This window comes from Puma concolor, chromosome F2, assembly GCF_028749965.1.
Source record: "Puma concolor isolate L17-30 chromosome F2, mPumCon1.1.hap2, whole genome shotgun sequence".
In the NCBI taxonomy this organism is placed as follows: Eukaryota; Metazoa; Chordata; class Mammalia; order Carnivora; family Felidae; genus Puma; species Puma concolor.
The window spans coordinates 3,129,129-3,155,182 of NC_141684.1; the positions used below are offsets into that span (position 1 = coordinate 3,129,129).

A 26,054-nucleotide genomic window follows, 5' to 3' on the forward strand; every position below is an offset into this window, starting at 1 on the left:
CTGTATTTTAAGAGAAATACAAGTGTAGCTGTGATCCCACCCCTTCCCCGTGTCGATGGCTCATCCAAGCCGGTGTCTTCAGGCCTAAGTGACAGGAAACAGAGGGAGGTAAAGGCGGCACTCAGAATACAGGGGAGGAGGACAGAGGGGCGGAGGAGAATGCTGTTAGTTGTCACAGCTCCTGATCGGCAGGTACGGGAGGGGCCACGAGCATGGCCCTGAACTTCTGGTTGGGATGTGGCACCACTGGCGGTTTTGTAAGTAAAAACAGTCGAATATTGGCAATTTGATATTCAAACTAATAATTCTCCTTCCAGGGGCTTATTCTAAAGAGGTGAGATTCACACACGTGTAGGTACAGGACGCTCCTTGGAGCGTGGCAGTAACAAGACGGAAAGTGGAACCGTGGCAGAGGTCTGTCGGGAAAAGTTCGGTTAATACATTCCTCCGGGTTTCAAATGTTCGCATCCACCCTGAGGAGGGAAGCACAGCTCTGCTCACGGAGGGGGAGGCTCGCCTGTAAAATGCTGGCGCGTAGCACAGGCTGTGCGTAAAATGGGTAAAACGTAATGTTATCCACTTATGGGAAAAATGGATGTATTTGTACTTCCATTTGTTTTGGAAATAGTATGATTTTTGCCCTGCTGCTTCAGTAACTACTTGTCTATTCATTTGACTTCTTGTGGTCACTTCGAGTGCGGCATCTGTCCTGTTGCGGGTGTGGACATTCCGGGGCTATTCCAAGTAATCCGCGTGTTCTCCTGCGCGGGCAGCACCCACCTTGGGAGCAGCCTTCGTTCCGCTGTTGCAAAATCACTTAGGAATTCAGAACGTTCTCCTGCTTAATCGTGCACGCGCCTGCACACACACAGTGAATACAGTTTTGGCCCTTCAGCTATTTATAGCCAAGGTCTATTCAACTGAGAATGGAATTGAAATATTTTGTAAGAACTTGAGTGTGGAAATTGTCGCTGAGTTCTGAGATAAATTATCTTATACAGGCCTCAGAGCCAAATGACACCCATTCTGTAATTTCTAAAATCTTTAATACTTGATTCAAATAAATAAGATGCATACATATGTGCATACTTATATTTTCACTGAGTTCCAAGCTAAATGAGTCCATTTTAAGGACCCATTTAAGGGGTTCAGAATTTGATAACATTGATTTTTTTTTTTTAATTTTTAAAAATGTTTGTTTGTTTTTGAGAGAGAGAGAGGGAGGGAGCGAGGGAGGGGAAGAGAGAGGGAGACAGAGAATTGAAAGCAGGCTCCAGGCTCCGAGATGTCAGCACAGAGCCTGACACAGGCCTTGAACTCATGAACTGTGAGATCATGACTTGATCACTGAAGTTGGATGCTCAACCAACTGAGCCATCCAGGCGCCCTGATTCTTTCTTTTTTTTTTTTTAAATGTTTGTTTATTTTGAGAGAGAGTGCGAGCAGGGGAGGGACAGAGAGAAGGGGAGAGAGAATCCCCAGCAGGCTCCACGCTCAGTGCAGAGCCCAGCGTGGGGCTCGATCTCACGAACCGCAAGATCATGACCTGAGTTGAAATCAAGTGTAAGATGCTCAACCGACTGAGCCCCCCCAGGTGCCCGGATTCTTTTTAATTGCTTAGCTCGGTAACATCTGATACATGTATCGTTTGTAAGTTATGATGCTTAGTAAAAAAAATGAGTACCTGTGATCCTACTCCCCAAGAGAAGAGAGCACAGCTGATGTTTCCCGGTCTGTGTCCCTGTCACATCCCCCCACCCCTGCCCCTCTACTCCATGCAGGTAACTGTGGTCCTGGGTGTCCATTGTCCTTTGGCTTGCTTTTCTTTGCTGGTTGTGACACTGTACAGTGTGTGTGTGTGTGTGTGTGTGTGTGTGTGTGGTTCCGGCCTAGGGTAACAGCTGACCTGACCTCTCCCTGCCCCCTCTGCATCCCAGCATTGGCTGGACCAGGACTTTGGTTTGCTTTTGTTTGTTTGTCACCCAGCCATAGAAGCCTTCCAGAAGATGTTTAAAAAATGTTTTATTCAGCATATTTAGTTGTTTTCAGTGAGCAGACTGTTCGAAACATTTGGTCCACTGTCTTGGTAGAAATATATATGATCATAAGGCGATTTAAAAATGTATTCCATTTGGTTCATTTCTCAAATAATCCTGAATTGTGGTTGGAGGGTTCATTTGATACTAGTTGTCTAGTCGTTCAGACTCTGTTTAGACTTGTTTCATCACCCGGCACAGGCTGCGATTTTGTCAAGATTCCAGTTTTGCTTGGGGAGAATGCATGCATCTTGGATTGTTGAGCACCGAGTGTGATGAAAACCCATGAATTCAAGGTTGTTAACAGTGTCGTTCAGACCTCCTGTGTGGCTCATAGTCTTTTTCTTGCTTGAACAGACGTGTTGCTGGGTACAGGGCAGGGCAGGAAGTGCTCTCTCACAGAGCTTTGATGTTTATTACTGCTGTTGAGAGGTTGACTCTCATCCTGTCTTTCTTTGAATGTGATCTGTCCTTTCTCTCTGGGCAGCTTTGAGACCTTTTCTCTGTCTTCTGTGTTTCGCGGTTCTATTACAGACTAGGTGTGGATTTCCAGTCATTTTTTTCCTGCTTGATCTGTGATGTGCACCCTCTACCTGTGGGCTCGTGTCTTTTTATCACTTCTTGAAATGCCTTTTGATAACCACTCAGCGCTTGCCTTTTCTCCCTTCTTTGTTACTCCGCCTGCGTTCTCCCTGCGGGACTATGTTAGAACCTCTCAGGCTACAGTCCCTGTGCAGCCACTTCCTTCTCCCGTTTCGGCTCTTTGCCCCCCGGGAATCTGTGATTCGGATCAATCTGTCAGAACACCAGCTCTTCTCCCCCGCAAACACTTGGATGTGTAATGCATTTGCTGAGTTTTTATTGAAGTTTTGTGTCCCTTCCCCCGTAAGAAAATCTGCCAGGCCATCTACTATGGCCCTTACTATTTTCTGATTTTTCTGCCTTTTCTTTCTTTTTTATTTCACATAGAGTTAATGTCTCTTCTGAATCTGAGATTCTTGGGCTTTGCATCTGTTCTGTCGGTGGTGGCTTACACTGACTCTTACTCAGTGATACGTTTCCTTGCGTGTTTGTTATGAGCTATTATTTTGCTGAATTTCCCATGTGGGAATCTGTAGGATCTAGCTTGGGGATTAGTGAACACTTCTGAGTGTTACCTGTTGTTATTTCTATTGTAGAAGAATAAGTATTTTTATTATTTTGGCTCTTTTATCAAGGTAGATACAAAAGTATTATGTTCAATTCCTCTCTACCACCATTTCAATTCCATGAAAGAGAGAACACTTATAGCAATCTATTTTAATTTAATTTAACTCCTTATTTTGAAATTCCATCTGTGCCCAACTGTTCTTTATACCCCTTATTTTGCATGGTGTCATGAAGGAAGCATGTCTGTGGACTGTGCTGAGTGTTGGGTTACTAGTCGGGGATTATTTTGCAGATGCCGTTTTGTTTAAAGATGTAAACGTGACTACCACCCTGAGATACTACAAGTGATTCACTTAAGTGTTTTTGACCTATTTTAGAATATTTTGAAAGCTATTAATCAGCACACTCTAAAAATAAACTAGAATCTTGTTATAACCCTATTCACTGTAGAGCAGAAGTTTATGAAAGTAAGTTTTGATGCGAAAGCTAACGTCTCATTATAAACCAAGGGAAGTGTGTCTTACCCTGATACAAATTTGTCCTTTGCCATATAACGTTTTATTCTTTATCACTCTGAAATTTCATTTGTTAAAAGTGTATTTGATTGGCACCCTTTTGCAAATAGTAGTGGCCATTAGGTGAAAGAACCATGTCCATGTTTAGTCAAGAAATTGTCATATTGACTAAATCTGTATTGATGCAGAACTTGTATAGAAATCGTTTGGCACTGGTGAAATTTTCAGTGCTTAAGATGCATCGGTCAGACACGGGGCTGTCATTTTTTTCTCTTAAAGATAGCTTAAGATTAAAACGGGTACAGGGGTGCCTGGCTGGTTCAGTTGGTTGAGCATCTGGCTTCAGCTCAGGTCACGATCTCATGGCTCATGAGTTCGAGCCCCTCATCGGGCTCTGTGCTGACAGCTCAGAGCCTGGAGCCTGCTTCGGATTCTGTGTGTCCCTCTCTCTCTGCCCCTAACCCACTCGCATTCTGTCTCTGTCTCTCTCAAAAATAAATAAACATTAAAAAAAAAAACAAAAAAACGAGTATAGTTAACCCTTGAACAAGGCAGAGGTGAGGGGTGCTGACCCCCTGCACAGTCGTAAATGCATGTACAACTTCTGACTCCCCCATAACTTAACTATTAGTAGCCTAGTGTTGATCAGAATGAAGCTTTACAGATAATAGAAACAGTTAACGTGTATTTTGTACATTCTATTTGTATTATATACGATGTTCTTACAGAAAAGTAAGCTAAGTTAGAGACAAAAAGTGATATTCAGGAAATAAGAGAAAATATATTTACAGTACTTACTGTATTTACCCAAAAATCCACACGTAGGTGGATCTGTGTGGTTCAAACACGTGTTCCTGTGTCAACTGTATATCCATCCATTTTGTCCTAAAAACACTGTGACATGATGGTGACTTCTGTGGCAAAAGGAGCACCAGCAGGAACCTGAGAGAAGATCCAAAGGGCAGGACTGTAACTGAACTCCTGGCACAGAGTCTGGACTTGGCTGTGGAGACACGTGAGGCTCCAGGGTGTACGGCTTCCTGTTGACCAGCCTGCCTGTTCCTTGTACTCCCATTTTGTTTTTACTACTTTTTATTCAGATAATTGTGTTATCACAAACTGATTTCTCTATCTGTATTTTCTTGGCTGTAAAGCTTTCTGTAAGTTAAACGTCTTGAGAGAGCAGCTCCAAGAGGGAGATTCTAGTTTAATACCTGACATTTTCAACTTAAGAATGATCAGCTGTCCTTTTCCAGAAAGAAGGCAAAATAAATGTAAGTCTAACGTGAGTTATTAGACGGTATATTTTCTGTACTTATTTAATAGATTTAGTAATGTACATTCCTCCCTTCTTTGTCCACTCCCATATGTTTTTATTGATTTAAGAAGCACTCATGTTATTGAGGGCGTAGGTAAACCTGCATATTTATACTGGTCAGCCCACATTTCTTGATCACCCTTCTGTATGAAAGACTTCAGAAGTGTGAGGGCACTGGAAATTTGCCTTCAGTCCACCGTGGGGCCTTTGACAGACCTCACATTGGTAGCAAGACCCCGGTCGTGGAGTCCCCAAAACGACCCTCAAGCTCAGTCACTCGCTAGGACGGTGTCCAGAACTTGGGTTGTTTGAAAAAACTCACGGCTATAAATATGGTTCTTGCCACAGAAGGAAGTCCAAATGCACCCTATCTCTTGAAGCAGGAAATTGACATTGTCATGTACACAGATTAATTTAAAAAGCCAGACACCAGTTTTCAGGGGTCTTTTCTTTGAAGACTCTTGCGGATGTGCTGGACTTGAGATCAGCACGACGACAGTGGTCAGGAGAAGCAGGCGGTATGCGGGAAGCCGCTACATAGGCCCCTGCAGGCAACAGGCTGACGGGGTGGGGCTGTGTTCCCCACCTGCCCCTGGTCTCCTTCCCTGTGACAGAGCTCAGAGATGGTGTGTGCACACACTGAAGCCTGACTTAGAGGGGTTGGCAGGTCTGGTGTGTGAATCCTCACTCTTAGAACACTTGCTGTGTGACCTTGGGTAAATTAAGTTTTCTGACCTTTATGTGTAAAATGGGACTATTGACCTTGAAGAGTTACCATAAAGATTGTAAGTGACATGTGATGGGTGCCTGGGTGGCTCAGTCGGTTAAGCATCTGACTCTTGGTTTCAGCTCAGGTCACAATCTTACAGTTCGTGGGTTCGAGCCCTGTGTTGGGCTCTGCGCTGACGGTGCGGAGCCTGCTTGGGATTATCTCTCTCCCTCTTTCTCCTTCTTTCTCTGCCCCTCCCTTGAGTGCACGCGTGCTCTCTCTGTCTCTCACAAATTAAATAAACATTAAAAAAAAAACAAGAAGAAACGTGTGGAGCACCTGGCTCAGTACCTGGGCCCTGGTGAGTGTCCCTCAAATCATAGGGAGCTCTGCTGTTACCACCTTTCGTGTTAGGCTCGTGCCGAGACTTCACCCGGGGCGATGGTGGTGCCCCACTCACGATGATGCTACCACAAGGGTGTCGTAAGGCATCACACAGAAGGCGGCCTGCCAGCGTGCTCCGTGCATTTACTGGAAGCAAGTTTGTACTCATACGCACACCTAACATGCTCAGTAAAGGACATCCGTATCACAAATGAAAGCAATGAATTCCGCTGGGAGTTAGTAGGAGGTGAAAGGTAGTTAGGAAATGTCTTAGAAATGAACACTGAGTGTATATAACCCAGAGTCCAGAAGTAAAATCAGGATGCGAGCATGCTTGGTGGTTTCAGAGGACACCATGTCTGGAGGGACCCTCAGGGAACGTTAGTGGGCTCTCTGTCAGTGCTCCTACAGAGGGAGGCGGCCACAGGGCTTGTGGTAAGGCTGCGGGGAGCTGAGGGTCTGTTGAGATGGCCTGTTCATGCGGGTCACATCAGTCACCCCAGGCCAGGGGCACACAGCTCCGAGAGCCAAGGGCAGTAGACTGTGTCTCAAGGAAAACAGCTCTCAGAGCTTTTAAGTCATGTTCAGAGAGGGATCTTCTACAGAGATTGTTCAATTAGAATTTTCCCTTTTTGCGTTTGTGCAACTAACGTGAATTTGGTTTTGATGAATGAAATAAAGCACGTGTTGTATTTTTCCACCTGTGAAAACTGTTTAGAAATTGTTAAGCTTTAAGATAAGTTTGTTATGATGACTCTTACTCCTCATGTTATCGATGCTCTGCTGTGGTTTCTTTGAAGTCCACACCAGACCATAAACTGAGATCAACAGTTTCAGTCAGAACAACCGTGCTATTTCTCTCACTCCTGTAAACACATGTCTGGATTTATCTCTTGGCCTTTATTTCTTGTTCAATAATAAACCTACTTCTGATGCAAAAACTTAGTTTTTAAATTTGGGGTTTTTTTGTGGGTTGTTTTTTTTTTTTTTTTTTTTTTTTTTTTTTTTTTTTTTTTTTTGGTATGTAGGAGAAAGGACCAATTGAAGTATAAACAAAGTGATTGTAGAATTAAAACTTTTTACTTCATTTCGTGGACTGAGATCAGTCCCACTGACTCAGTCTTCAGTACCCACCACTGCCAACTGTAGAAGTTACTGTCGCTTCCTTACATGGAAAATAGTATTTACACACGGAGGTACCCAAACCCCACCTTGAGCCCTTTATTAATTGATTCATTTGCCCGCTCATTCGTCAGGAGATATTATTGACCAGCTCGCTCTAGGTGCTAATGCAGAACATGAGGCAGAGGTTTTGAGAGGAAATGGTGTTCAGATCAGAAGTCGCAGATGGCTGGCCACTGCTGGGCAAGTGGCCGTCGCTCCTCCCCTGCGAGAGAGGAGTGAGTAGGTGAGCACCGTTCACACCGGGTTCTAGAGTCTCAGTACGCTGACGAGGATGTTCCCGTCCGAAGACTTTTCTCTTCCCTGTAAGAAAGACTGTGGCGAATCGGCTGGAGGAAGTGGGAATCCGTGTGTCAACGCACTTCCTAGGCAGACGCTGCCGAGCTCCCGGGCAGTCTCCGCTCACCGTGCGAGGTTCGCTGTCCTGGACTGAGGCCGAGCGTACGCTGTCGTGTGGTTTCTCCTGTTGGTCAGCAGTAGGCACGGACAAGGATGCGGTGGTTGGTTCCTACGTGTTGGTTTTGCCAGGCAGGCAGAATAAAGGGTTGATGACAGACCAAGAAGTTGAGGTTCTTTGTGAGGGAAAGTCGTGATGACAAAATCTCTAATGCAAAGGAGACAGTCATGAACTGGGGAGTAGAAATCCTTTGAGCGGGTGAACCGACAGGCTAGGAGGTAATAGTTGAAGAGCAGGATCTTTGGAATCTGTTTCAAGGGCCGAGGTCAACACACTTTTTCTGTAGTGGGCCCAAGTGTAAATATTTTAGTGTTGAGCCAAGAGGCAAAACCAAGGCTTTTGGAAATACTTCTCTAATAAGACACGAGACGGATTTCCACAAAAGTCTGTGTGGGCCAAGTTCATAATAATCGAGTGCAGTTTTTTGTAATACAGGCCTGCTAATGAGAACAATGCAGCTCCTTTTAGGGGCGTGGTAACACTTCACTAACCGAGGCTCAGAATAGTGCTCCCCATCACCGAATCGGTTGCAGGTGTCGATCCCTTAATGCTAATCTATGAGGAGATTTTACATATTTTGTCTTGGGAGGTGTCTTCACACTGACAGGTGCTCTCAGAGCTGCCGTCAGTCCCTCAGTTACTTTAGTTGAGCGTAATCATTACGCAGAAGGTGCCCGTGGAATTGTTTTTAGATTCTGCTCCTTGTCGTAGATTTTCCACATGTTAAGACTTTGTGGATTAGTCACTTACACACGGTAGCGAGGTGGAGGCCTGTCAGTCGCAGGGCTAAATGGATTTTGAAACATGTGAATTTTCTGGGGCGCCTGGGTGGCTCAGTCAGTTGAGTGTCCGACTTCGGCTCAGGCCATGATCTCACGGCTTGTGGGTTCGAGCCCCGTGTCGGGCTCTGTGCTGAGAGCTCGGAGCCTGGAGCCTCTTCAGATTCTGTGTCTCCCTCCCTCTCTGCCCCTCCCCTGCTCAGGCTCTGTCTCTCAAAAATAAACGTTAAAAAAAAAAAAAAAAGAAATATGTGAATTTTCTGCCCTGGCCATTTGGGTCCAAAGAATGCTGTTGGGACTGTAGTTTGAGTTCAGGAAATACATCCACTGCAAGTTTGCGGGGAAATGGAGATCCCTTCTGGTTTTCGTTCAGATGATGTGAGTTGCTTCTTAAGTTGAAGTGCTCGTGGAGTATATGGGTTCTTAGTAAGAGCCCGTTTTATTTCTTTAACCACTTTTTGGCATTACTCATTTTCATATCCAGCCTCTACCGTAATTATTGACACAGTGGGTGTAAAGGACCTGAAAGGCACTCTAAAAGACAGATCACGGATCTACAAGATCTAAAAGACAGTCACGGAGCGAGTACCTCTGCGGTGTGCTCTTTAAAACGGCCTTGTTTCCCCGATCCCTTCCCACTGCAGGTGAAAAGTGACTACATGTCGGAGATAGCTGACCGGGTGGACCAGGACATCGCTTTGAAGCTGGGCTGCCTAGAAATACGGTAAGGTGGCAACTGTGCATTGAGGGCTTTGTTCATCATCTTCGTTAGTTTTGGAAATTATCCAGCTATCTCCATTTTTCTCATAAAGACTATTAATCAAATACCGAATAAAATCTGAGATTTTGAATTAGGTTGTCAGTGCTTATTTCAGGAATCTTCGGGTCTCTTAAAGAGATGTTTCATTGTAATTAGAATGGCGTGATTCGTACCATTGCACATGGGTGAGCAGGTGTGAGAGCGCACCGCGGTGATTTCCTGTGGTGACAGGTGTGCGATGTCCCAGTTGCCAGCCGCTAGCCAGTGGGTACTGAGGGGTGCCGTGTGCGAGTGCACATCACGTAAATTGAGACATAAAGAGCCACATATGGCCAGTGGCCACCGTGTTGCAGGTTTAAGGGAAGCGGAAATCTGAGAATATGTTTCTTATTTCTGAGAACGTGTGTCACCATTTGTCATACGTTATCTCCTATGCTACCATTTTAAAATTTGAATAAAAGAATATTTTACGGTTTTCAGGTAGGCTTTCAATTAAAATTTACTCTGGGCTGCTAGTTTAAGATGAGCTGGTTAAACTAGCCAAAATTTAATCACATGTCCTCAAAACAGTGATAATTCCCCCCCCATCACCATTTTTTATATTGCATAAGGCTGTTAGATAACATTGTCTACGAGGACCCCAAGATGGTTAAGCGTAGCTCTCAACTCCTCCTGAAAATGTGTCTTCGACTGTCACTGTATATCCAAGTAACAGAGGCCGTCCCTCACTAGTGTCCACGCTCCTGCTCCACTCCCGGCCCTTCCCGGTGTTACTTAGAGGTGTCCTTGGGCATGCTTTTCTTACTACACGGTCGTGCCGTGTGTTGTCTGCAGCAGGGCTCAGGAGGCGTCAGCTTGCACGTGAGTGGTCCAGGTACCGCTCCAGCTTCTACACAGCTCTCTCCCTCCCTCCCACCCTCCCACCCTGGCCTCCCGCGGCACGTTTATCCGTCTCCTCTGCATCCTGCTCGGTACCAGTGGCTTTATTATGAAATAAGATGCTGAAGAAAAAGCTTGACAAATTAGCCACCCCACTAGCCACCCTTCCTTCAACCCCCCCCCCACCCCCCGCCACGGATAGAAAGCAAGAGAACAAATTATGTGACCCAGTTGGGGCCCTTTTTAATTTTTCATCTCAATCTAGTACTTTCCATCTTAAGTAGGCCAAAGAGAAGCCAATTTAAAAAACAAAACCAGTATTTCTGTTATTACAGACAGGTTTGAAACAGAGTCTTCTTCTATGAAATGACTTGAGGGGATGTGCAGTGTCCGTGTCTCCCAAAGTGTCTCCCACAGCAGCTCCAGCCGGGGTTTATGCTTTTGTGTAGAGGGAATCCCCCCGCCCCCAACTCATGGCAGGTTTTGTAGAGACAGGACTTGGTTCCAGCAAGACCCAAAACTGCTTGAACATGCAGTTTGGGGTAAGAAGGTAGAATTCAGACCGTGAACATTCAGAGTGGTGGACGGCACTTACCCAAGAGGAGCCCGGCCCCTCTGTCCCACCAGAGTATCTGTCCCATTACTGCCCGTGCGGTTGGCCTTCGTGGCACACATGAGTCTGCAGCAGTGGGCGTGACGCTCGCCTGGCCGCAGCAGGAGTCCGCTGTCCCTTAGCTCGTAGGTGCAGTCTCTAGAGAAGGGACGAGGACAGCAGGCAGCGGACCTGGAGTCTCGTGTCTCCTCTTTACCAAGAGTCAAACCTGCTTCACGTCAGAAGAGAAAGATTGTCCAATAGGGACGAAGTCTGTGTTAAGTGACCTCGGCCTCACTGGGGCACGGGAATGATGCTGGAGGTCAGATCCGGTCTCTGTCACATAGTTTATCGGGCGTTTGCGGCTGAGCCACAAAGTGGTTACTGTTTAGCAACATGGAGATTCCTCGTAGTAATTCCTCATTTGTGTGTAAATGTGTGTCTTCCCCGTTTTAGGCGCTCGTATTGGGAGATGCGAGGCAACGCGCTAGAGAAGAAGTCCAACTATGAGGTGTTAGAGTGAGTACCCCGTGCCGCGAGCACCTTCAGACCCCGGGCTTGCTGTTTACTTCAAGTTCACTTCAGAACCTGAAATACTACTGCTTCTAAAACCGTTAGATCTGGAAGAAGGAAAGTTTTTCTAAGGAAAGCATTCTTCACAACAGCAATTGTGTGAACTGACAGTTTAATTTTTTGACAGATGTCTTCAGGCCATTGTATCTCTGTAGATTGAATCACACTGGGGAGAAGTTTCACTTGTAGTTCGCATCGAATTCAGAATTACCGATTCAGCCTTTATGTATATTCTCCGGATACATTTACAAAGGGTTTTTTCCAAAACAGAGTGAGATGTGTGAGTTCCTGAGTTCCTTTTTGCTCATGTATTGGAATATTTAGAACAACTGGAAATTTTTCTGATAATGGAATTAACTTATGTCTTAGACTGTTGTATTGGTTTGTATTAAATGCATGTGAGCCATGCTGGAGCCTGTGTCTGGGGTGGCTGGAATTCTGTTCTTCATCTTTTTGATAATTAGTGCGGCAAAAGAGAGTTGATGTTTATTATGTCCCGCTAAAGGCCACTGTTAGCTTGATTAGCAGTGGTGCCACGTGTGGCCAACACTAACTTTTTCTGGCTCTGTTATTACTGAACTGACTCCTTGTGGTATTTGGGAGATGTGGCAAAATAAAGTAAAAGGTTGTCCGTCACTACCCTGCTGTGATGGCAACTTGAACTGACTCCGCATGTTGCTTGGACTCTTGGAGCCCGACCCCTGCCACACAGGGGAGGACCCCTGCCATTTTGACAGCAAGATTTTGCAGGGGAGGTGGGGTCATTTACATATAAAAGTAGAAAATAAACATTTTTGGAAATTAGTTACAGAGCAGGTACAACCATTTGAGGTAATAACTGGTTGCAGTAGATGCGATGGTTATTTTTTATAATTAACATGAGCCTCCTTTCTGCCAGCCTGTGAGGCTGAATGAGTACCACCTGGGCCGTCTGTCCTGTTTGAGGCTCTGAGAGCCAGTTCACGGCCTGATTTCTGAATGCGGTGTGTCCGCCTGGGGTCCGTGACCGCGTGCAGCACAGAGGACACTTCCCAAGTGCTCTGCCTGTGTTTATCTGAACGCCATCTATACATATGTTGTGCCCCTTAACGGACAGGGTAGGGTGAACAGCAGTTGGTTGGAGATGAGTGAAAGAGTTGAGATCAGCTAGGATGTCTTAGCAGGCAGAATTATTTTAGGTAGAATTTTTCCTGACGTTTAGTAGACGGCATAGAAGCCGTGATGCCATTAATAACCTAAAAAGAGAGCAACGAACATTCGCTATGGTTTCGATTTTTGTTTACAATTGCCACATTCTTCAGCCTTCCAGGCTCTTGGTGCTTAAAATACAGATGACCAGAATCGGAGGAATCACTGAGGATCTTGACTTAGATGATACTGGGCTTGTCCTCAATTCGAGTGGAGGTTCAGGAAAAGCAGGAATAGTTTTACCTATTTGGTTATTTGATTATTTGGTTGGTTGTTCCTTTGTCCATTTAGCTTTTACTCATTAGTTCACTTAACAGACGTCACTAGGCACCTGCCGAGCCATTGGCCGCCGAGTGCTGGAGATTCAGAGATGAATCATGCAAACTGTCTGCCCTCAGGAGGCTCGCAGCTAGAGGCTGGGCTCTGACAAGTAAGCAGGATCGTGGAGTAGTGTGCTAGAAGCTGAACTAGCAGTACTTGGAGGACGCGTGGGGGGCCTGGTACTTGATGTCTGACGTGGTGTCACAGCAGGTGTGGTCACCCCGTCTCGGAGAAGGAATGTGGGCAGGTGCGATGAGACTTTGTGAAGGCGCAGAAACAGGAACAATCAGCAGCTAGAAAACCCTCAGTTCGCTGTGAGGGGGCGGGTCCTTCTTCACAAGGGCTTGGTCCTTGACATTGGCGGCCGGCTGCTGAGCCCTCTTAGGCAGGACAGTGGTTCGAGGAGGTTTGTGATTCAGAGCTCTGTATTTGCGGGATTGGAATTTTATTAATGAAAATTAAAAGTAGAAGCAAAGAACCAAGACACCTTGCATCCCCCCTGTCCACTTGAGAAGGACCGAGGCTGTGTTGTGGGCGTAGCGGCCCCAGCAGTCAGGAGGGCGGTGGCCAGAGCTGGAGTCTGTGTGCCTGGCTGGCTGGTCGACTTGGGTAAGGAGCCTAAGGAGGGATCCCAGGGCTCTCCTGGTTTCTGTCCTGGGCCACCAGGGATACCAGTCACAGGAAGAGGTTCTGTTTGTGGAGGAGCTAGTTCTGAGGGAACCTGCATGCTTTTTAATTTTTTTAATGTTTATTTATTTTTGAGATAAAGAGACAGAGCGCGAGCAGGGGAGGGGCAGAGAGAGGGAGACACAGAATCCGAAGCAGGCTCTGAGCTTTTCAGACACAGTGTCCGACGCGGGGCTCAAACTCACGAACCGCGAGATCGTGACCTGAGCCGAAGTTGGATGCTTAACCAACTGAGCCACCCAGGCACTCCAGGAAACATGCAGGTTTTTTAAATGAAAAGGAAAGAGAAATGTGGGCTTAGGGCTAGAGGGGTGAAAAGCCACCGGGTAGGTAGATATGACGATCTGAAGAGGTCTGGCCTATGGTGGATAGTGCCATGAAGTCTGAGAAGGTCCCGGATTATAAATCACCTGGCAGTTAGTGACAGGGTACAGAAGCCACCTGTGCACGTCCTTGGGGTCACTACGGAAGCCCGTCTTGTTGGAGTGACTGGGGACAGATGGTGTGAGCCGTATCCGCCCTGTGTCTGCGAGGCCACAGCGGGAACTGTGATGTCACAGGATGAAGGGAGCCAGGCATACTGTAAAAGGGACACGGAGCACAGGACATCAGGGGCCCAAGTGAAACCTCCACGGACTGGGCATTGGTGCATCTGTAGCAGCAAGGACAGATAGTTGGAAGAAGGAAAATGAAGAGGCAGGTATCCGTCAAGGCGGGCTGGTGGCTGCTCTTATTTGCAGACAGGAGTTTTCAGTTCAAGGTCTGTTTGAAATGAAAGTCAAAGATTGCACTAGAGTTGGCATAAAGTTGGCTTATTTGTAAAGATTACAGAAATTGAGGTGACAGGAGCAGAGGACCCGGGTGGGGCCCGGGAAGTGGGGACTGTGGGGTACTTACTGTCCAGGCAGGGGCCTGTGCTCCTGTTACGGGAGAAATGGGCGCAGCACAGTTTCGGGATCACGCGCCTTGTTAGAGCGTGTGGGGGAAAAGCGGAGTTAGCCGTTACGACGAGGGGAATGTTGCGTGTTCTTAGCAGGTCTGCTGTTTAGGTAGAGCAGACACGCTAGGTAAGGAAGAGCGGGGCGGATGTGGGGGCTGGAGTTCGGGGTGTGACCGTGCTGCTCCCTGTGTTGCTGTGGTCAGCCTCCCTCTGGTGGGCCCGTGAGGTCGTGTCACTTGTGTGGCCGCCCTCTCTCTGGGCGACGGGCCAGCCGAGACGCTCCTGCGGCCGAGTATCTGGGCCCAGGTCCTGCTTGCACACGGGCCGTCCTCGCTGTGTGCTCCGGGGTCCTCGTGCGGACTTGTGCCGGCCCCGACTTCATGTTTGCCCGTCCTTCCCGCTGTGATCACGGTCCGGCCGGAGCTCGCCAGGCGGCATGAACACCATACTGTGTACGGTCACTGCAGACTTTTAGTAAAGGAATTTCAGAGTGCATTTGTTAACTTAGCTTTGAGCCTTTGGAAATAAATAGTTTTTACGTGTGTCCAGAGATAGTAATACATTCCAGCCGGAGAACATCGGAACCACCCCGTCACCTAACATAAAAGTGGGCGGATCCCAGCAGTTAGTGTCAGCCACCTTCGCGGTCTCAGTCTTCATGAATATTCTTAGCGCATGGAGCACGTGGTTTAACAGACGAGCAGCCTGGAGACAACGTTTTCAGTGACTGCACGTCAGCGCCTCTGTCCACCAGACGGGTGAGGCGCACGAGGCGATGTTCGTTTGGCCTGTTGGACAACAAATAATAGCTTGTTTTATGTACTTCAGGCCGATTACTGTTGAACGCCTTCCCATACGTGGGCCACTTCATATTCCTTTTTTTTAATTGGCTGTATTTCTTACCAGTTTTTCCAGTATATTTATGTTTTTTTCTTAAGAGGTTTTTGTCATATTAACTGTGTTTATAGTATTTGTTCTGTATGTTCTTCCCAAATTGTCTTTGTCCGTCAACTGCGATCAGACGGCTTTCATCACACAGGACTTGTTCTTATTTTGTGTTTTATTTTTTGTGGGTTTTTTTGAGAGAGGGAGGGAGAGAGAGAGAGAGCGCACACGCGCCAGGGAGAGGGGCAGACAGAGAATCTCAGGCTCCAGGCTCCGCGAGGAGCCCAATACAGGGCTTGATCCCATGACCCTGGAGTCATGACCTGAGCTGAAATCAGGAGTCATTGACTCCACTAACTGAGCCACTCAGTTGCCCCTTTTTTTCTTTGTTTTTTTAGTGTAGTAAAATGTGCCAGCATTTTCATTTCGGTTTTGAATTTCAAGACTTGATGTTTATTCTGGTTTGTCTTAATTTTTTCTTAATGTTTGTTTATTTTTGAGAGACAGAGCACGAGCAGGGGAGGGGCGGAGAGAGGGAGACACAGAATCCGAAGGAGGTTCCAGGCTCTGAGTTGTCCGCACAGAGTCCGACACGGGGCTTGAACCCACGGACCTGAGATCATGACCTGAGCCTAAGTCGGACGCTTAACCAACTGGGCCACCCAGGCGCCCTAGACCTGATGTTTATTCTAAAACCTTTGTGGATTTATTTCGATCTTCACATTTGCAAATGTGCAGATAATTTTTTTAAGGAGTTCTTTTTAAGGGTCTGTGTGGTAACAGCTTCTTTGGCTTTTGTAGAGACTGTCTTTTAGGCTGGTGTAAGGTCATTTCCTTCCAGTCACTTACTAGGAAAAAATTCAGACACACAGCAAGTTGAAAGGCCTGAGCAGCACGCACATGCCTGTCCGCCGCCCAGACTCTACTGTTAACCTTCTGCTGTATGTGTACAGCAGATAGATGTTGTAGTGTGCTTTTAAAAGTGCATTTTCTGTTCAGGCTTGTGAGTGTCTGTCTTTCCTGGTATTTTGTCTGCCGACCTGTCGGTGACTGAGAAAGCGCGTTTCTCTGTGTGACGGGAGCTTTGCCGATTTCACTTCATGTTTGCTCTGTGTTTGTGCCTTCTTATTGGAACACACAGAGTGTTTACCTTCCCGAATCGCGTGTCCTTGTTCAGTGTCTCTTGGTGTGCCTAATCGTGCTTTCTTGTTCCGGGGGGCTTTCCCCCTAAAGTCTGTTTGGTCTTCTTTAGGTCAGCACTGGCCTGGTTTCCACTTCCTTTTCTTCTTCACATCCTTATACTTCCGGGCATGTCTCTTGTAAGCTTCATAGAGCGGGATTTCTCAAATCCAGTTTGCTAATTAATAAATCTTTCTTTTAACTGATGGCTTTAATATATTTGTGTTTATTAGTATGGCTGATGCGTTTGGACTGGCTTGTGTTGTCTTTATTTCTGTTGTCTTTATTTTTTTTTTTTAACTTTGTCTTTTGTGGAGGGGATTTGTGTGTGTACATGTAAGTGTGTGGCTTTTAATTTTTGATGTCTGTTTCTTAATTGGTTTTCTTATTCCAAACTTTCGTCTCTAATGATTCAGAAATTTATAAACCATTTCTGTTCTTTTATTAGTTACCCTTAGGTTTTAACCTTCTATGTTAACTTAACCACATCTAGATTTAAAATTATCTTGGGTGCCTGGGTGGCTCAGTCGGTTGAGTATCTGACTTTGGCTCCGGTCATGATCTCACAGCTTGTGAGTTCGAGCCCCACGTCAGGCTGTGTGCTGACAGCTCAGAGCCTGGAGTCTGCTCTGGATTCTGTGTCTCCCTCTCTCTCTGCCCTTCCCCTTCTTGCACACACTCTCTCTCTCTTAAAAATAAACATAAAAAATTATAAATAAAATGATCTTAATCCTCTCTTCTGTAGCACAAGGACCTTGGGACATCCTGACTCTCTGTGGCTCCTTCCAGCTCGCGCGCCGTTTCCCTTATGTTAGTTCTGCCTCTGCTGAAAGCCCACGTGTTAGATGTTATGATGTCAGGCAGATGTTGTTGACTTGGCTGCATGCTTCCCATTGTATCTCTCAAACGTTCTTGTGTTTACCTCAGCCCACTCTTCCGGTGTCCCCCTTGACACATGTTCCTTGTCCACGCTCAAGGGGTGACATTCCAGGACGGCTGCTGACACGTCTGCCGCCATTTCTCTGTGGCTGCTCTTCCAACTTCACCCCTGCCTTGAGCTTGCGTTCGTCTCCTCGCCCAGCTGGGAATGGGACGGACTGCTTGGCTCTGTGGATTTGCATCTTTCATCCGGGAGGTGACGCCGTGAGCTCTGGAACTGTCAGCTGGGACATTTGGACCTTGGTAGCTCTGAACCATTTCCCATCTCTGTTTCTGTCTGTGTCATGAGTGTGTCCTGTCCTCGGGTCTGTCCTTGGGAAGCCATTCGTCTTTCTGTCATACCTCGTCAGCTCATGTTGCATTTCCCCGCTGGTACTTTTCAGTTCTAGAAGTTCTTTCCTTGGGATGCGATCTGCTCTTTGTCCAGGAACCTCTTGCTGCACGTGCGTGCATATGATGGTGCCAGGACTGTGTCAGTCCTCTGTGACTCTGACTCACTCAAGCCTCCCAGTGCCTTGAATCATAGCCCGGTGGTCCGAGCTTGGGCAGGCAGGGCTCCAGGGGGCTTCTTGGAGAGCCGGGCGTGACAGGCTGAGCTGCACCGCCCTCGGGTCTGGGCCCCACACGGGTGCAGGCGGCCGGCGGTCCCGGCACTCCTCACCCCTGGCACGGAGGGCCTGCCGGGCGAGGTCGGTGCACCCACCCGCCTGTACGCTCTCTGCTCTAGCTCAGCCGGCCTTCTGGCGTCGGTTTCCCTTTTTCGTAAAGTATATTATTTGGGAAATCTTTTACATGTATCTTTGGTGGTAAAGTTCTGTTTCTGTCATCTTGAAAGGTGAGTAATTCTAGGTACTTTCTCAATACTTTAAAAATGTGTACGGCGGTCCCCTGCGTTGTCTTCCCGCACAGCTGCCGGGAAGGCTGGGGCCAGGGCTTTAGATGCGGTGCCGGCTGAGGGTGGCCCGGCTCTGAGCAGACTCTGGCCGTCCTGCCCCAGGGACCTGGCCACCCCAGGCCTGCGGGGCCTTGGCTTTTCTCTTTCCTCCTGAGCGCTGCTGCAACCACTTAGGAAGGTGTATGTTTTGTCAAAGAGAACGCAAAATATCACATTTCCTATTAGCCTATTTAAGGGTTCTCTCTTTCCTTGGCAGTAAGGAGAAAAATTGTGCAATCGTCCACATGTTGCTTAGTTTCTGTCAGGAGATTTAAAGACAATCTCCTTTGTTCACAGCCTAGTGGAGAAGCCCCCTCCAACTTTACCGCCCTTCTAAATAGCTGTGTTGGATCGCACTGAAGGCCACTGGCCGGTTTCTAGCACTTTGTAGGGACTTCTCTGGTTTTCCTTCAAACAACCAAAGAGTAAGTCTTTCTTTCCAGGCCTTTGCAACCTTGGCAGAACCAGAGTGCCCTGTCTGCAGGCAAAGGGGAGACATGTGGCCGTGACCCCCCTGGCCTGGGATCGTGCCCTCCTGCGGACGCACGCTTTCAGGGCACGGGGCGTGTGCAGGGATGAGACTCCATTTACGCCTTTATGAGCACAGGTGGGGGCGGGAGAGGAAGGCGTTGCCACGGGAGGTCAGAGCGGAGATTTGAAGAAAAATGTTTTGTTCTCAAGGTTAACAACTGCATCGTGACAATGACAGATTAACCAGAATAAGCTAATACAACTGGGTTGAAATTACCATTCTGACTGTGATATTGTTGAAGAAAGAATTTTACATACCAGTGATTCTTCTCAAAAACTACAGAATTGTGAAAAAATTATTTTAAATGAACTATTTAGCTTTTCACTTCTGCTCATTTCCTTCTTAAGTGGTTTGCCTTTTTAAGAAACGTGTTCTCAGTCGTCTTTGCATGTAATGTATCTCTCTGCAATTGTGGGTGTCCTTGTCTCTGTCCTCTGCTAATTGTCAGTTGCATGGATGGGGGCCCTCCTGCCGCCCCAGCACCTAGCGGTGTCTGACGTTTATAGGTGTTCCGTCCATTGGCATTTCTTTTCTTTTTTTTTAAATTATTTTAAGTTTGTTTATTTTTAGAGAGAGAGTATGCGCACGCACAAGTAGGGGAGGGGCAGAGAGAAGGAGACACCGAATCCCCAGCAGGCTCTGTGCCATCAGTACAGAGCCCGACTAGGGGCTTGAACTCCCAAACAGTAAGATAATGACCTGAGCCGAGATCGAGAGTCGGATGCCTAACTGACTACACCACCCAGGTGCCCCCCAGTATTTTTTGAATGAAAACAAATTCATGATTTAAAATTAACTGAAGCAAATTATAATGTTGCACTGTTTTCATTGTCTTTTTTCTTAACAGCAGTCTAGTGCTTTTTTAGCTGCCCATGTAATAGATCAGAGAAGAAGCTGCTGACAGGTTTGGCATGAATTGACAGTTCTTGACTAAGACGGAAGGTCATCTCTCTTTCATACAGAACAGGCCTAGGCGGTCAGCGCTCGTCACCAGGGTGCCAGGCCTCTTTAATCTGGCCGTCCCGGCATCCATGGCCTGCCACCCCGTGACCCAGTCACATTTGTACTCCAGCCCCACAGAGGAGGAAGAGGCGGGCATTCTCTCTGTCTCCCCTCCCTGCAAGGACACGGGTGTGTGCAGAGTACTGTCCCTTGGAGGGACGGCGGCTGAGTCTCAGTCCCATGGCCACACCTGGCTGCACGGGAGGAGCACGGTACTGGACCCGGCCAAAGGACAGCCGTCACTCCTGCAAGTAGAGAATTTTTGCATTTATCAGTTTTTAAGAGGCCTAAGGTATTTTAGAGGTTAAATCTCTCAGTGGGATTTTTATATTAAAGATGCTCAATTCTGAGAGTTTTGGGGCAAGGATGAGAGAGATACTATATGAAAATGCACACTTCAGTTATATTTTTGACATCAGTTTTGGTTGCTTTTTTTTTCCTGGGCTTTACATCTTTGAGGAATTATGTCCACAGAGTATTAGTTAACCAAGGTCTCAGTGTTCTCAGAAGTGGTGCCAAAGGGGAAATAAATCCATCTTTGATGGAAGAACTTCTTGAGAGTGAAGCTAATTCTGTACTCAGGTCTCCAAAAGCCTGCTGTGTTGTGGGTCTGTGGACTTGGAGACACGTGTGCAGGTCAGGGCCGCTGGCTGGGAGTGTCTAGGCAGGACCCGGTGCTCTCTGGAGAGTTCTTCTTGGTGCGTGGTAGACCCAGGGGTCAAGAAGGCGCTGAGGGAGGGGAGGACTGCTGGGGCAGGCGCCTCTGCACCTGCCGGAGGGAGGGGTGTGGGCAGCACTGGGACGCGGGTCGTTGGCCCTGAGACGTGGGAAGGCACAGCTTTGTTTGAAGTTGAGCAAAAGGGAAGGAGAAGGAAGTCCTGTCCATCAGTAGTGGTTTAAGTATTTCCTGTGAAGGACAGAGGTAAATTCAACATTCATCAAGAGGATTCTGGTTTAAAATTCATCACAAATACAGTTTGAGTCCCAGGAACCCTAACTCTCGACCAGTGTATTTACTGGTTTGGGAACCTTGCTGTCTGACAGCACCTTCCGTGCGGTTGGCTGTTTACACTGGGTCTCACTTGCGAAGAGGGAGCGTGTGGTTCTTCTGCCCGTGATCTGATGTGGCGCCCAGTATGAGCAAGAAAACGAGCACAGCCTTGCTCTCCTGGAAGCTTCAGGGGAGAAGAATTTGCGTCTTAGAGACTAAATGGCTAGAAAGCTGCCATTCCTGAGAGCACAGTGGGAAGAACATGGCTCACGTGGACAGGCGGTCCCAGCTCCCTCCCGGAAGAGCTGCGGGCACCCTGCTCCTTGCTTCAGGGCTTTGGGAGGTTCGAGCCCCACGTGGATGTCCCGCAGTGGCCGTGTGGCTGTACCCGGCATCACCCCTGCCCTTCCCGAAGAGCCCTTGGCCCGCGGCCCCGGGCCCAGGACGGTCAGGGCGCCTCCAGTCCTGGACCCAGCGCAGCGGCCTACGGTGGCGGAAGTGTCTGTGCGCCCAGCCGGCCCCGTGAGGCCACCGAGCCCCTGAGATGTCGCCCCAGCGACAGGGAACTAGATTTTTATTTTGTTGGTTTACTTGCATTTAAGTTTTAGTTAGTTAATATATAACTTCAGGAGTAGAATTCAGCTGAGTCCTCACTTCTGCCCAACACCCAGGGCTCATCAAGACAGGTGCCCTCCTTGGTCCCCATCGCCCGGCTAGCCCATGCCCCGCCCCCTCCCGCCATCAACCCTGTTTGTCCTCTGTTGTTGAGAGTCTCTTGTGGTTTGGGGAACTGGATTTTTAGATTAATTTTAACTCATTTAAATTGCTTCACATGGCTACTGTAGTGAACAGTATGGCTCTCACCGAACGTTACTATCTTGTCAGCTGTCTGTAGGTTAGGAAGGTTCCTTTGAACTCGTGTGGAAATTGAAAACCTTGTGCTTGAGTTTGGGAATTGGGGTTTGGCAAGAATCTAAAAGGTCCTTGTAGATAATTTTTTGTCAAATGAATTTATGTGAATTTAGGACCTGCCCTTTGACAATCATTTATGTAGTAAGGAACTACCTCACAACAAAGGTCTTATAACAAAGTTGTATTGTGTTTAAGATGTAGAAGTAGGATCTGTTCGATTCACGTCATCCGACAGTTGTGGAGCTTGGGTTCCGGTGAGTTCTATGGCGCCAGAAGCCAAGCTCGAGCCTGCAGATGAGCGGGCACGTCGTGACCGGAGCCGGGCGCACGGCTCGCAGAGGCGGCCTTGTATTGAAAGTGGGACAGTCTGCCTGTTCCTGCGGGGGGTCCTAAGAGAGGGTCTAAATTTAGGTGTCTGTAATAGGCCCTCCCTAAAACCTACAACGCCTGAGGCGCTGCTGGGGTTTCTGGCGTCCCCACCACGAAGCCCAAAGCAGACTGGCTTCCTGATTACATGAATGGAAATGTGTTGTTGTTGAATTTTTTCACTGGCTTTGCTTACTTGAGCCTCATTTTTATTTTCTTCTTGCCAGGTGTCACATTTAAAAGACCTCTAGCACACGGACGAAAGTTACAGAGCCATTGCTCGAAGTAGTTGGAAAAGCTATACTTGCTAGCATTAGTTAGTCTCAGCTTCGCACCCCCCCCCGCCCCGAGATGGAGTTGTCTTCATCTTGGAAGTAAAAGCAATGCCTAGGAATCGCCTTCATTTTCACAAAGTATGCCCTCTCTCATTTTTCACAAAACATACGGCCCTTTTGGTCCCTGTTTAATGTTCCCATCTGTGACAGAAATGAGTACGCTAAGTCCTTTGCTCTCCACTTGACTCCACGAAAAGTGGATGCGTCACGCGGTTGAGTTGTGGCCGTTCCGGTCTCACAGTCGGGAGGAGGACAGTCCCGCCCTGGACGGTCCCTCACCCCGACACTTTGGTGGTCTACTGCCTCCTCAAAACCCCCACCAGGAGGTACACCTTGCTTACACCCGCCGTGTCTGAAACAGACCTGCCCCCAGCCCCCCCTTCTCGGGGCGAGGGGTCCTCTCACATGTGTCCCGTCATTGGGCACTAACAGCCTTGTGTCCAGAAGACCCGATTCTCTTCGCCTGTCACTTCCTCTGCTGCCCACCCCGCCCCAGCCCCTTCCCTGGGCACCTGCCAGCCTTCCTCCCCCCTGCTCTTCCGGCTGTCCTCCCCCTCCCCCACCGTGTGTTCTGCTTACGGCAGAAAAGGGTCGCACCTTGCTCTGCTCAGACAACAGGGACTCAGGCATGTGGGCCAAACTCTGACCAGACAGGAGGGGCATCGGTGGTATTTCTAGAGGAAAGGAAACCGCCCCCTTGGAGTCATAGGGACTTGACACGTTCCTGCTGCATTCTCGGCGCCACTGTTTGCCGCAGGAAGCAGCGTTCCCATTTTACGAACAGGTAACCTTGGGTTTCTAGGTGTTTAGTAACAGCCACATCTGTCCTGTGGCGAGGCGAGGATTCCCGTCCAGATCTTTCTGTATGGAAAGTGCTTTCTGTGAGGGAGCAGTTGCCCTGAAAGGAGAATAGGGGAGGAAACGCTGGGGAATAGCACCTCAGGACTCTCGGCTGCTTCTCTCTACGCGCTTGTCCTGCTGCTTCCCTGGTGATTAGCACCCAAGCCCTTAATGCAAAGTTCCTGTCTGTTTGTGCAGCGAGGAAGGGAAGGCCCTGGGGGGACACTGTCCCTCTTTTACAGCCTCTCAGCACAGATTTCAGCAGAGCTGAAAGGATCAGCCAGGGGAGTTACAAAGGGAGGTGGTTAGAAAAATAAATGGAAAGTATAGTAAATGAAAAATGTAATAAAAGATAGTAAATGAATACATGAAAAATATAATAAATGAAAATATAATAAAAACAAGTGGGTTGTATGAATTAACTGAGTAAGTGGAACCAGGAAACAGTATGTTGAGAGGGAGTTTTTATAAGGATGCAGTGAACATAATAACAATAACAGTGAAAAGAATGGGGGACCGAAGCCAATTTTGGGTTTAGCAAGGAGTTTGTTGGTTTAGGTGCTAAGTAGTAGTCAGATTATAGAATAGGGGATTGAAATGTTTGGATGGGGGATCAGCCACGTAAATGCTGCATGATTTCTGTAGTTTTGTTTATAATGACAGCTAACTTGAAATTACGGAGAAAGAAGTCACCACTTTCGTATTATCTTTTAATATTTTCCATTTAGCTTTCCTTATGTAATTCTGAAAAGATACCACCGTGTCAGTGTTTTCCTTCTTGATCCTTTTGTACCCTCTACCTGTCTCCCGACAGGCGGTACGGTCTGCAGAGGTGCGATTTTGTGTGGCACATGAGGGCCATCTAGTGGCCAAAGATCCCGGTGCCCTTGGCACCAAAGGGACTGTGGAAAAGGAGAGTGATCAAGTCTTTCTGGTCTGTTTTCTCGGCCAGAGCCAGAGCGCTTTGAGGCTCGAGATAGGCGATAGTAATGACCAGTTCTGCAGCCTGATCTACAGAAAGTCACGGGGCCTTCTAGCATTTCCACACATTTAGCCTTCTGACATTAGACAGATCACCTGATTTCTTGACTTCGGTTTCCCGTGTGGAACACAGGTGATAAAATGTGGTTAGCCAAACGAGTCCCTTCATCAGAAATGGTTTACTTAAACAAACTAGTCGCCTTTTAGGATTACTTCAAGGAATGTTTTTTAAACTTCCATGGTTTATCCCACACCTTTCCCTACTCTGGCCAGTCGGCTTTCTCTGCAACTCTGTCCCCCAGTTGAAACTGGCGTTTGCGAGGCTGACCCTTCCGGCAGCGTGTTCCTACACCGTGCTCGCCGAGAGGCACTGTGTGTACAAGGCTTGTCAACAGTGAGGGGTAAAAGGGAAAGAGACGTTCTGCTGAAACCAACTTGTACTGGTATTTTCTACTCACGTCCAGAGAATGATTTGTCCCACCCCTTCCATGACTGTGCTGGTAAATGGGAGCTTTGTTCTATTTCCTTCCTTCTTGAATGCTATATGGAAGGACAAAGAATTTAAATCGCTTTTATGTTCTTGCAACAATGTCATTATATTAATTGATTTGGTGGTGTTATTTGTTAATATGCTTCTTTTTATATTTCAGAAAAGATGTTGGTTTGAAGCGATTTTTTCCTAGGAGTTTACTGGATTCTGTCAAGGTAATTGGAATCTGTTTTTTGTAATCGGATGACCATGTTATTATAAATACCTCCCCCGTGGTGTATGGTTTTCTCCCCTGGGTGTAAAAGTTACAACGTGAAAAAGCTAATCGTTACTTTGCTTATATTAATGGCAAGTAGATTTTTGTAGGCACAGCTTTCTCCCACAAAGCCACTGTTTCACTTCTTGATTATGTGTGACACTCAGCTAAGTACGAGACTAAGAAAGCTGCACGCACGGTAGGCTTTGTCACCTCGGCCTGTCTGGTCTCGGGTGCCATGGCACACGAGAGCAAAGAAGCGGTGTGTAGAAGAACCACAGCGGTAGCTGAATGCTGTGTGTCTGCGCATGCCGTGCCCACGTAAGTGCCCTGTGGAGGCCTGTCCTCTCTTGTTTTGACCCCGTGGACACCCCTCCTCATTAGTAACTTCTGCACAGCGCCATCTTCTCTCCCTCCCTGCTGTGGGAACGTCAGGGGAGGGACACCTGGGGCCCGTGAGGTGTGGTTTCCCGCCCATCCAGAGCGTGTGCCAGGACGGTCAAGTGCGGGGGCCGGACTTTGGGTCAGAACAGAGTCCCCCCCGTGGGAGCTGTGCCATTTACAAGGCCTGTGATCTTGGGCCTGTTTCTTATTTCCTCGATGAAGAAAATAGTCTTTTGGGGGGGGTGGTGTGAATATTTAATAGGTTCATGTATGGATGTTACCACGGTACCCGTAACGAGTCAGTGTATCAAGGTGGCTGTTTGTGCGCTTTCTATCACAGAGGTGGTGTTCTGTACCAGAATAGTCACGTGGAAGACCACACGAGCAGGATAAGACGTGTGCTATGGGAGAAGGTAGCATACTGGTCCAGAAACCTGGCTGTGCAGCCAAACTGCCCTGGTGAAAATTCTGACTTCATCACCGTGAATTGCACGGGATGTTGGCCACGTTACTTAACCTTACTGTGTTTCTGTTTCCACATCTGTAAAGTGGGGACCAA

At 47.6% G+C, this 26,054-nt stretch overlaps 1 protein-coding gene across 1 annotated transcript in view; it reads left to right on the forward strand.

The window, feature by feature from the left end:
* The window catches only part of LOC112859710 (focal adhesion kinase 1), a 197,950-nt gene that overhangs the window by 114,737 nt on the left and 57,159 nt on the right, over window positions 1-26,054 (forward strand). The window contains exons 5-7 of the mRNA XM_086695343.1: window positions 9,174-9,253; window positions 11,217-11,279; window positions 25,016-25,070. Of these exons, the coding sequence (XP_086551469.1) occupies window positions 9,174-9,253; window positions 11,217-11,279; window positions 25,016-25,070 (198 nt within the window). The remainder of the gene's footprint in view (window positions 1-9,173; window positions 9,254-11,216; window positions 11,280-25,015; window positions 25,071-26,054) is intronic.